Source organism: Trematomus bernacchii, unplaced genomic scaffold (assembly GCF_902827165.1).
Source record: "Trematomus bernacchii unplaced genomic scaffold, fTreBer1.1, whole genome shotgun sequence".
NCBI classification, from domain to species: Eukaryota; Metazoa; Chordata; class Actinopteri; order Perciformes; family Nototheniidae; genus Trematomus; species Trematomus bernacchii.
Window position 1 is genome coordinate 5,963,362 of NW_022987616.1, and position 12,420 is coordinate 5,975,781.

The window sequence follows — 12,420 nt, forward strand, 5'->3', positions numbered from 1 at the left end:
AATGACCTTTGTGGTTCTGAGACTGCAGCGGCGACTGAATGAAAGCAATGGGGACAACGGTGTTTACTCAAACACACGAGACGTGATCTGGTATTTCTAAATTCGGGGGGGGGGAAATGATTTGTTACAGGACAAGAGGAATGACACAGAATCTGCATGAGGGACACCGGGGGGCAACAATATTTACTTAGCGTTCATTACAGACACACACACACAAGTGCACATAGATGTTTAACCCAAAGCAAACTTTGACCTCTCCACACCCTCGGCTCCGTTACCCATTCCTCACTCTGCATGCCGTCCAATAATGTGAACTACGAGCTCCTGTCAGGCTGTTTTTAAACACAAGGACAGAGACTCAATTACAGCAGAAAGGCTCTCAGGAGTCGTCCTCCGTCCCGAGACACACACACAGACACACACACACACACAGACACACACACACACACACACCTGCTAACGGTTGTCAGATTTGCTGGCAAAAGGGCGAAGGTCAAACCAATCTGCGTGCCACAACAATCAACGGCTTCGAGCGGCCTCGGTTGTTAACATCACTCGATTAGGAGGACTTACACACACCGACACACGTACAGTTTGTGTTCAGAGACGAGGGGCATGCCTGCTCAAAAAAACTAGGAAAAAGAGCTTCTGTGTCCTAGCGTAAGTTCTGTTCCTTTTGGACAAAAAGAAAACCTTAAATCTGGCTTTCTTTTTACGGGACACGTTACAATCAGCTTTATTCCCGGGAGAAATGGCTCCAGATCTGATTGGCCGTGATGGAAATGTGACAGAATCAGAAATGCATTCGTCCCAAAGCAGGGACGCCGACAGTGTTACAACAGCAAAAAGGTAGACTGCAGACAGAAGGGAAAGTAAAAAGACTAGACTTACAAGGACACATATAAGTTATTAACGTACACAACATACAATGAATGTGTTCTCCTCAAATACATGGACAGAAAAAGTTATTTTACTATGCTGATTGTGATTCAAACTCGTCAGAAAACTCATCAAATTGCCTTCCAAACAATCACCGCTTCTCATTTGAGAATTTGGACGAGAGACTGAATATAAAAACGTGAAACTCAAGAAAAAACATACTTGTGTTATAGCAATGGAAAATGACTTGTTAAAAACCCTCTTTTGTGCACTAAGCCGTGTGGGAAATGGTATAATATTCAACGATCCTAAAGACAAAGATTATTAACACTCAATGGCGCTTTTTGTGGCGCCCTTGACTGTTAACAGACACTCCTCTATTTGCTATGACTAGCAACATTAACACCGGTATCAGAAATTAACACCCCCGACGAGCCAGAAGCTGTAAATGTGTCTCTGCAACTGATCTGAGATCTACCCGAAGCGTCAGCAGAAAATTCTCCTTTTCTCTACGTTTGATTCTCTCGCGGACAATAAAAGTCTTCGTGGCATGACAGATGCATTTATCAGCCTGTTATAACCACAAGTTGTCTTCATATATCTCCGCTCCCAACTGTTCTCTGGCGAACTTACAAAAGGACCCGAAATAACGCGCAGGGGTTGAGGGGGACATCAATCTGCGGCGGTGTAATCCTAAACCTTCACCTTCCTCTTAATACCCATCAGCCCCCCCTTTAATACCCTCACATACCAGGACAGAGGAGGGCCACAACAAATGGCCCCCGACAAAGGGCAGAGTTCGGCCAGTAGCACATGTACCAACACACACACACACACACACACACACACACACACACACACACACACAGACATATTACGAGACACACACTCAAGAATCAGGAGCTGAGAGGGAGGTTTCCGATATCTATTTAAACTACAAAAATCTATGAAATCAATTAGAATATATGATTTTATTCCTGATCAGAAGTTGGTATATCTCTTAGTTCTCAAATTAACCTATTTAATGCGTGTCAGTTCAGCCAGTAGCACATGTACCAACACACACACACACATATGCAGATACAAGACACACACTCAGAGGGGGAGGTTTCCTATATCGATTTAAACTACATACAAAAATCTATTAAACTAATTTGAATATATGTTAGGAAGCTTTTCATCAACAACCAGAAGTTTGTATATCTATTCGTTTTCAAATTAGCCTATTCAATGTGTGTCAGTTCGGCCAGTAGCACATGTACACACACACACACATGTACACACACACACACACACACAGATACGAGACACACACTCAAGAATCAGGAGCTGAGAGGGGGGTTTCCCTTCCTAACTTGTCTGATCAGAGAGCACCGTGGCCCCCGGCAGACACCAGAGGGGATTAGGCCTCCATTTAAACCGAGAGTGAGAGAAAGATGAGAGCTAAGCCAATCAATAAAAACAGAACACATGCGAACACAAGGAGGGGGGGGGGATTCACACCGCGGACAGGGTGGTGTTCTGTGTACGTGTTGCAATTACAAAAATAAAAAGCCTCCTAAATCATGATATGAAAGTGCAAATGTGACGATTCAAATGAGGGCCGGGGTGCAAACGGCACTCGCCACAAATACACCAGAAAGCTCGCCATTAAGGCCAGCTGGTGTTCTCTGGCTCGCTGCGGTCGGAAACTACCAAGAACTACTTGGCGGCGTACGGTCGTTAAACTTTGGTGCGCCATTCAAATTCAATCAAACTGATTCACGGGCATCAAACGCTTCTCTGCTTATAGTCAAACTAACGGGGATGGATAGTAGTGCATGGATGATGATAGAAATGTCAGATTAACATGAAATGAAATGCAGTTTTTAAATGTTAGTCTCCTTCAATACAGAAAGACGCAGTTTGTGGGAGTAGTTTGGGATTATAGGAGTCGTTTCCTTCCCCCATCGTTGTCTTAAAGCAGAGGGCTTCTTCCACTTCAGGAGTTAATAGTACATGAATTATCTACAAAAAAAAGTCTAATTCTCTCCCCAAAACATTGCCCTAAAGTAGTTTCACTTAAAAAAATCTGAGTTTCTCCTAGTTGCTAACGTTAGCTGAGCTTGTTTCTCAGACGACCCATGACAAAAAACCTTCATATGAATAAAATACAGAGTTTAAAAGCACTCAAATCTAGAAAAAAGTTATAAAAAATGGGCTTAAAACTGGATAGAAGGTACATTTTTGACAGATTCTTGCAGGAAACATGAGAAATTATGAATAATTATCTTCATTTAAATGACAAAATATAAGTTAATATCACTTGGGATAATGCAAGCAAACAACTCAACTGAATATTTAACAAAGCTTTAGTTGTTTTAAGACCTTTTATGTGTCTTTTAAACAGTAGTGAGTGACTGAACTCATCCAAATGTTTGCCGCTATAAGAGATTATGAAACAGAATATCTAACGAATGCAGGTCCAGATTTAGATTGTGGGAGAGCATTAAATGATCGCGTCCACATTGCTTCCAGTGGGACTCCCTGGTTGTGTTGATGCTGAAACACACTCAGTATAAATAGACGTCCAGGAACACAGATACAAAGTAAACAGAGTGCAAAGTGGATCTGCGTTTCTCAGCACTGACGTCTGACCTTTAGATGCTCGTCTCTGCAATCTGTCTTCTCACACTTCACTCTGAGCACTGTCTAATGCAGTGAAGTCCGAATGAAACACAATGCTATGTGTTTACTGTCCCTTCAACACACTGGGAGAACACAGCATGCTTTTAGTGATCAGAAAACATTTGAATACGTCTATTAAATCAATTAGAATATATGTTGGGAACGTTTTTATTCCTTGCTAAAAGTTGTCTAAATTCTACAAAAATGCTACAGCATGTTAGCTCTCCAAATGCTCGACGTATACCCATTATAATCAGCTAATTAAATGCCTTTTAGCTTTCAAATTAGCCTATTTTATCTGTGTCCCATGTGATATTCAAGACACCTTACTACAAGGTTTGTTCTTTAACTCTGACACCATTTGTTCTCCAGGCTAACCCTAAGCAGAAACCTACAGGGGAGGGGGGAACCTACAGAAACAGCTCGGGAGAAATGTAGAAATATATTCATGCAATTCATACACATGTTTGGAGCTAGTGCTAGCTGCTTTCATGAGAAAAGAGTCGGCATTACTGCGAGAGTTCACAATGCATTTTGGTTTCGACTGAATTATATATATATAGGAATATATATAGGAAACCAAGCTGAACCAAACTGATGGTGTCATTTTAAAGTGATTACATTGTGCAATATCATCATTAACGTCATGATAGGTTAAAAGGACAACTGTTGCCACTTTAATATCATACGCCATATAGAGTGGTGCAGAAAGGAGTCCTAAAACCGTTCATGATTCTGCATTTTAACACTTCCGTTTCCTCATCTGGAAGTCAATGCTTTTTGTGGGATTTTATAGAATTTAACACTTTTTTTTTCTGTCATAGAACACGGAGAAAAAAAACCATTGCTTTTGGAGAGAACCAGGGGGATGCTAACTTCGTCACCACTCAATCTCCACGTTAGCATATTATTAAACTGTGTGTGTGTGTGTGTGTGTGTGTGTGTGTGTGTGTGTGTGTGTGTGTGTGTGTCACTATTCCTAATAAGAAAGATGAAAGACTTTGAAATGCCTCCTGTACACATGCAGTACACAAACACAGTACTGTGTCCAGTTACACAGATACTCCACACACACAGTCAGTCACACACACACACAGTCAGTCACACACACACACACACACACAGTCAGTCACACAGACACACAGACAGTCACACAGTCAGTCACACAGACAGTCACACAGACAGTCACACACACACACAGTCAGTCACACAGTCAGTCACACAGACAGTCAGTCACACAGTCAGTCACACAGACAGTCACACAGACAGTCAGTCACACAGACAGTCAGTCACACAGTCACACACACACACAGTCACACACACAGTCAGTCACACAGACAGTCACACACACAGTCAGTCACACACACACACAGTCAGTCACACACACAGTCAGTCACACAGACAGTCACACACACACACAGTCAGTCACACAGACAGTCACACACACACACAGTCAGTCACACAGACAGTCACACAGACAGTCACACACACACACAGTCAGTCACACAGACAGTCACACAGACAGTCACACACACACACAGTCAGTCACACAGACAGTCACACAGACAGTCACACACACACACAGTCAGTCACACAGACAGTCACACAGACAGTCACACACACACACAGACAGTCACACGCACACACACACACAGTCAGTCACACAGACAGTCAGTCACACACACAGACAGTCACACACACAGACAGTCACACACACACACACACACAGACAGTCACACACACAGACAGTCACACACACAGACAGTCACACACACACACACACACACACACACACACACACACACACACACACACACACACACACACACACACACACACACACACACACACACACACACACACACACAACACACACACACACACACACACACACACACACACACCACACACACACACACACACACACCACACACACACACACACACTACACACACACACACACACACACACACACACACACACACACCACACACACACACACCACACACACACACACACACACAATCCAAATATGAGTCTCAAACAATTAGTCACACAGAACCAAATTAACCGTCATGAATATTTAGTTTGACGAAATGTAGTAATGACAGAATAGTGCGGTGTCACTTCCTGTTTAAAATGAAGCCGGAGCGAGCTGTAATTAAACTCATCCATTAAAGGCTGTTAACAAAGATTAAACTCTGGAGGGACAGAAACTCCCACTTGTATCAGAGAATAAACTGAGCACCTTTTTACAAAAGTATCATGAACAACAAGCGGGACTGGAGGCTGTCAGAGTAACACACACACACACACACACACACACACGATCTCACACACACACTGAGCGACTGCCCTGCCCTCTATTAGCAAACACAATGAGTGTGTAAGAGGATCTGAATGAAGGACTCCCCTGAGGACTCGTACTGTTAGAGCTCATTAAATGAACACGAGTACAAACACTGACATGTGTGAGGTGTTCACTTACACGACCACATTTAGCCGTTTATGTCATGCAACACACACTTTATTGAGAGCACGCCCCGTTCTGTTCCTTTTGTGTGCGTTGAAAGAAGTCATGACACACTCAGGCTTTACATAGAGAGAGTGAGCTTCATGGAAAATACTTAAGAGCTGTTGATATCACACACACACACACACACTGTGATGATCATATTTAGAAACAGGGAAGAGCACAAGGTGACGAGGAAGAGGTAATAATGAGGAGAGGAAAGGAGGACAGGAGGAAACCAAAAATGAAACAGAAGATCAGAAGAGAAAGCACAGTGAAGGAGTGTTGCATGATGTGACATGTAATCCAGCAGTGCCCTCTTGTGGACAAACGTGGAAGTGTTTCAATTTCTATTAACCAGACTGTAGCCCGGAAAATGCTCTTTTCAGCCTCTTTTATGTCCTATGAAAGTGAATATCTTTGGGTTTTGTGTTTTAACTATTTCTTACATTTTGTAGACCAATCAATGAATCCAAAAAAACAAATTGTAGTCAAAGTTTGTACTGTAATAAATGTACAACTAAGAAGCTTGTTTTAGTTCAGTTTTTTTAGATGTGCATGATCCATCAGGTGTGTGACAGCTAAACCTGTGTGTCCATAAGGCATCAGTCTCATAGTGTTTATGCAGAGTGTGTGTGTGTGTGTGTGTGTGTGTGTGTGTGTGTGTGTGTGTGTGTGTGTGTGTGTGACTCACCTCTCTCCCCTTGTGTGTGACGAGGGCAGCGAGGGGTTTGGCGTAGAAGCGGCTGAAGCTGAAGCCCAGGCAGCCGTACATGCTGTTAGCCGTTAGCTTCAGAGCCTTCTGACGGATATCATACTGACGGAGAGACAGACAATGAATATTAGAATAGCTAATTCTCTCAAACTGCAGTTGAGGTTACCTGTGTGTGTTTCACGTTTCAAGTTTCAAGGCGCTATTGTCATTAGCACATTAGCTACAGTGTAGATATGGCAATGAAAAACTTAGGTCACAGACTCCTCCAACAGTGCAACATATATATAGGACATTGAACAATAAAACAGATAAAATAGTGCAAAAGAATGGTGTGTGATGTGTGTGTGGTGTGTGTGTGTGTGTGTGTGTGGTGTGTGGTGTGTGTGTGTGTGTGTGTGTGTGTATGTGTATGTGTATGTGTGTGTGTGTGTACCTGCAGGTAGAGGTCAGAGTTGAGGTCCTGTTGCTTCATCAGCTGTTTGACTTGTTTTCGTCGCTCCACCAGCTTCCTGATTTCTTTGGGCAGGATTCCCATCTCCAGGCTCTGATCGGGAACTTCGGGAATGTCATCCGACCCGTCCTCCTGTTACCAGGGAAACAAGAGATGGAAGTTTAGTTGGGCATTTTACGTGAGGAAGTAAAAAAAAAGAAAAAAAGGGGAAGACTGGGAAACTGAGGATGTTGAGGCTCGTCACACCTCTGAACCTGATCAATCGTTAGAGCAGGTTGCGTCTATTTAGCTACACAAACACTCCTACAATGAACACACACACACACACACACCTCGTTGTTCTTCTTCTTTGCGTTGTACGCCTCCCTCTGCACGGTGGTGAAGCAGATGTTGAACTCCTGGATGATGGAGGGGTACAGACTGTTGAAGTCCAGCAGCAGAACAAACTTGTCGTAGAAACCTTCAGAGAGCGAGAGAGAGGAGAGGTTTTAGAAATATGCACATAAAAAATGAGATGAGGACTTTAAACTAAAAAATTAAACACTACCAACTTTAGGATCCAGCCACCAGACCTCCGGCATACGCTGCCTTCTTCTTCCTCTTCCCTTTCCCACCATCCCCTTCTTCTCCCTCCCCCTGGGACACAGGAACAAAGAGAAACTGATCATCCAACATCTGTCACATTTGTACTCTACTAAAAACACCTTATCCCACATTTTCATGTTTCACTTTTCCATGACTTTGAAAAGACAACTACTTTGAAATGTCATCACACACCAGAGCGGTGTTAGATCATCAGCTACAGATAGGAACAATTAGTGTTATGTCACATGTTATGGAAACTTATACTACACTATAACAGTTCAACTAATAACATTACAAATGATATGACTTCTTAAACACTTTCAAGGGTAATTTAATTGAAATGTTGTGACTTTTTCCAGGTTTTCCGTGACTGCGTGTGTGTGTGTGCGTGTGCGTGTGCGTGTGCGTGTGCGTGTGTGTGTGACTGTGACTGTGACTGTGTGTGACTGTGTGTGTGTGACTGTGTGTGTGTGACTGTGTGTGTGTGACTGTGTGTGACTGTGTGTGTGTGACTGTGTGTGACTGTGTGTGAGACTGTGTGTGACTGTGTGTGACTGTGTGTGTGTGTGTGTGTGACTGTGTGTGTGTGTGTGTGTGTGTGACATGTGTGTGACTGTGTGGGACTGTGTGTGTGTGTGTGTGTGTGTGACTGTGTGTGACTGGTGTGACTGTGTGTGACTGTGTGTGTGTGTGACTGTGTGACTGTGTGTGACTGTGTGTGAGACTGTGTGTGACTGTGTGTGACTGTGTGTGTGTGTGTGTGTGTGTGACTGTGTGTGTGTGTGTGTGTGTGTGTGTGTATGTTGTGTGTGTGTGTGTGTGTGTGTGACTGTGTGTGTACTGTGTGTGTGTGTGTGTGTGTGTGTGTGTGTGTGTGGTGTGTGTGTGTGGTCTTCACCATTTCCATCTGAGTCTTCTTGAAGGACAGTTTGTCGGGGACGATGTAGTTTTTGTCGTGGAAGGCGTGAAGCAGCAGGAACTCGTTTCTCTCGGCGCGACCGCCCATCAGAGTACGAGACTGAGAGAGGAAGAAATTAGGTGTTTACAAAACAACATAACTTACAGAAAAAAGGTAAACAAATGCTTTTTTTTTGTATTTGTACTTCGACTGTTCAATAAGCAAGTTCAGCTGCTTCCTGGAATTTAAAAAACATTGTCTATATCTGTGTCTTGTGTCATGTGTTCAAAAGGTTTCTCATATGTTGGTGGTGCAGATACTTGAGTTTCAGCAAATTGTAAGGTTCAGTTTTAACGTATATTCTGTTTGATCTGAGTGATACGGTCAGACGATAGCTCTGTTGTCACATTCAGAGCTGTTTTTTGTAGATTTAACTGAGGCAAAAGAGAGAGTAGAAAGGTGTACCATGACGTTTCCGGCGATGTTGGTGATCTGCAGGGCGAGCGGCAGCACGTTGAGCTCACACATCATCTGAAGGATCAGCTTAGCGTCCATCCAGGTCAACTCCAGCAGGTAGAGCAGGTGAGGAGAGTCACTGACACACACACACAGTTTTTAGGATACACACAATACTTTTTGAGTTGATCAAAGGAGTTATTGAGAACATGTTAAGTAACTTTTTTCTGTTGCTGCGTACATGCGAAACAGAATTGAACGTTTGTTATCCTTGACATAACGGTAGATTAATAGTGGAGTTTTCTATCGATGATCTCTATTACCTAAACCACAAATCCTTAAAGGGGACCTATCATGCAAAATGCACTTTTCTACGTCTTTTCTACATGAATATGTGTCCCCGGTGTTCCAGGGAACTCACCAAGTGTCAGAAAACACAACCCTCTCTATTTTCCTCCATACCCAAATCTCTAAAAAGGGGCTGCAACGGATCTGATAAAAACTGATCCAGATTGAACACTGTCCTGACGTCAGGACGGTGGCGCTAGGTATTGGGCCAACTCCACCAATCAGGAGGAGACAGCCATTGCCGTTCGAAAGCGCTGGAGACGCTGTAGTATGTAGTACATATGCCAGGCCAGTAGGTGGTGCTGTTCTCACTGAATCTGCCCTTGCTAAAACAGAGCTAAAAAATGTCAAATTGAGCGAAATGAGGCATGGCTAAAATGCATGATCTGTTTGGTATTTTGAAAAAAAAAAAGTATAAATATGCCTTATAGGTATAGGTATGGTCCTACACTATATTATTCAAATATAGCATGATAGGTCCACTTTAAGGGAAAATCGCATTCTTTGCAATGTATCTATCGGGGAAGTTGACAAAGAAAGATGATAAGTAAACAGGATGTAGTCCAGCCCTAGTGGAGAGGCTAAGCTGGTGAAACATGAGAGGAGATGGTGTAAAATGTAAGCAGTGGTTAATTCTGAATGAAATTAGGGGAAGCTAAGGTTGAAAGGACCCTTTAAGGACATACACACCTGTAGAGGTTCTTGATGTCTTCCTGAGGGATGGTGGCTCTCTCCGTCTTCAGCACCTGAGCAGCCAGTTCAGTCAGGTGGTAACTCTTACAGCGAATCAGCTCCTTCGCTGAGATCTCCACGTCACACACCAGACGCCCACAGGTGGCGCTCTTCTCTGCAAAGGAACCGCGACCCTGACAATGCAGCAAAGTTAAATGATGAACGATGTGATATATGAAGTAGTCATCACATACAGAGCTAGTTCCTGAACAGTGTCCTTCACATGCTGATATACAAGAGAGGGAGTTACACAGTCACAAGATGGAGGAATACCGGTTCTTGTAGGTAATCATACATCCTGTCATGTACAAAATACTTTTTCTCAAAATGTTGACTTTTTTCCTAAAATATCAAAATTCTGACTTTTTCTCAAAATCAAAGAATTCTGACTTTCCTAAGGAGGTGTTATTCTTCTCACCCCTAGTTTGGGCATATTTGATCTCCTGAGGCGTCCGATCTTAGACCAGTGGGGCACCTTGCAGACGTTGATCCTCTGCAGAATCACTTCCAGGTCGAAGCCAAAGATGTCGTGACCCTGCAGGAAGAGAATATCGATAAAGCATACTGTAATGTACCATGATTCAGGATACAAGTGCGTAGAATCAGCCCAGCATCGTGTACTCACCACCAGAACATCGGGGTCGATTTTGTGCATCTTGGCCAGGAAGAAGCCGAGCAGAGTCCGCTCTGTAGCAGCGATCTCCACTCTACCGTTCTGACGAAGGAGAGGAGTCAAAGCCAACTTTATTGTCAATCTCAAAATATGTTTGTACACACAGAAAGATCGAAATACTGTTTCTCACAGTCCCGAGGTATAAAATAACACATTAAAATACAAGAACACTCAACAATTACAAAAAATAACCGTTCACTTCAAGATGTGTGTGTCACATACAATGAAAAAACCTATCTTCCATTAAAGGGGACCTATCATGCAAAATGCACTTTTGCATGATAGGTCCCCTTTAAGTCTAATAGAATCTACTTTTTGTGAAAACTTAACTCACTGCCTTTCTGTAGTAACGTCTTGGGATTAAACTCCCACATGAAAAAAGTTCTACTAATCGTGGTTAATAGTAGTTTTTCCGACATTTTACACTCATGTTTTCTCACCTTATTGCTCACGGCATCTTTGAAAGTCGTTTCACATATATTGAAGAAAGTTTCAAGGCAAATATATTCTCCATCAAGTCTAAAATAAAAACCTTTTGGACTGTAGAGAACATCCTTTTAATTGAATTGCTGATTGTAAAAGAGTTTGATTGTATTGTTCAGTCCTGCTGGTTGTTCCTGACCCTTTAACAACTTGTCAATTTATCAATAAATGATTTTTCTCACCTTTTTCGTCACGGCATCTTTTGAAGTCGTAGGGGAAGATACAGTCAACCGGTTTTACTGTACCACTGCAGAAACAAAGAAGAAAGGAATCAAACAGATCCAGGAAAATTGTGTGAATTTTACCATCTTCAGACATTCTGTGGTCAAATAAGCTTTTAAAATGATATTGCATCCATGTGTTACACTGAAACATGTGTATAGTATGCATGGGAAATAGACGATTGGTCTCAGATATTTGATTTGTTTTGCAGCTCAGACAGACAGACAGACAGACAGACAGACAGACAGACAGACAGACAGACAGACAGACAGACAGACAGGCAGACAGAGAGACAGACTCACCACAGAAGTGTGTCTGGTACGGAGGTTGAGGAGGAGCTTTATCCATCTGGAACTCATAGTGGACGAGAGCCGCCAGAGACACGATCTGCAGAGAGAAATCACCATCAGGAATCTGAGCATTACAACATGAATAAACAACAGGAACCTCTGACCTCGTTGTGGTGAGTCTTTGGGTTCTGGATGGTCTTCAGGCTGATGGACATGACGGTGACGGGGGCGCGCGACAGGTCTTTGACCACCGAGACGAGATCCGTCCTCACAGCGAGAGCCCCACTTTACACCAGACCGGCGTGGCTCATCAGCTCTAACACACACACACACACACACACACGACACACACACATACACACACACCACACACACACACACACACACACACACACACACACAACACACACACACACACACCACACACACACAACACACACAGCACACACACACACCACACACACCACACACACACACCACAACACACAACACACAACACACACCACACA

General features: G+C 43.1%; 1 protein-coding gene across 1 annotated transcript in view; it reads right to left on the reverse strand.

Annotated features, from left to right (window-relative positions):
- The window catches only part of pola1 (polymerase (DNA directed), alpha 1), a gene marked incomplete in the record, with an annotated part of 69,428 nt that overhangs the window by 48,421 nt on the left and 8,587 nt on the right, over positions 1-12,420 (reverse strand). Inside the window, 14 exon segments of the mRNA XM_034132627.1 lie at positions 6,753-6,875; positions 7,207-7,356; positions 7,557-7,684; positions 7,772-7,787; positions 7,789-7,860; positions 8,708-8,827; positions 9,173-9,302; positions 10,202-10,377; positions 10,662-10,778; positions 10,869-10,958; positions 11,582-11,602; positions 11,604-11,638; positions 11,924-12,008; positions 12,076-12,193. Of these exon segments, the coding sequence (XP_033988518.1) occupies positions 6,753-6,875; positions 7,207-7,356; positions 7,557-7,684; positions 7,772-7,787; positions 7,789-7,860; positions 8,708-8,827; positions 9,173-9,302; positions 10,202-10,377; positions 10,662-10,778; positions 10,869-10,958; positions 11,582-11,602; positions 11,604-11,638; positions 11,924-12,008; positions 12,076-12,193 (1,381 nt within the window).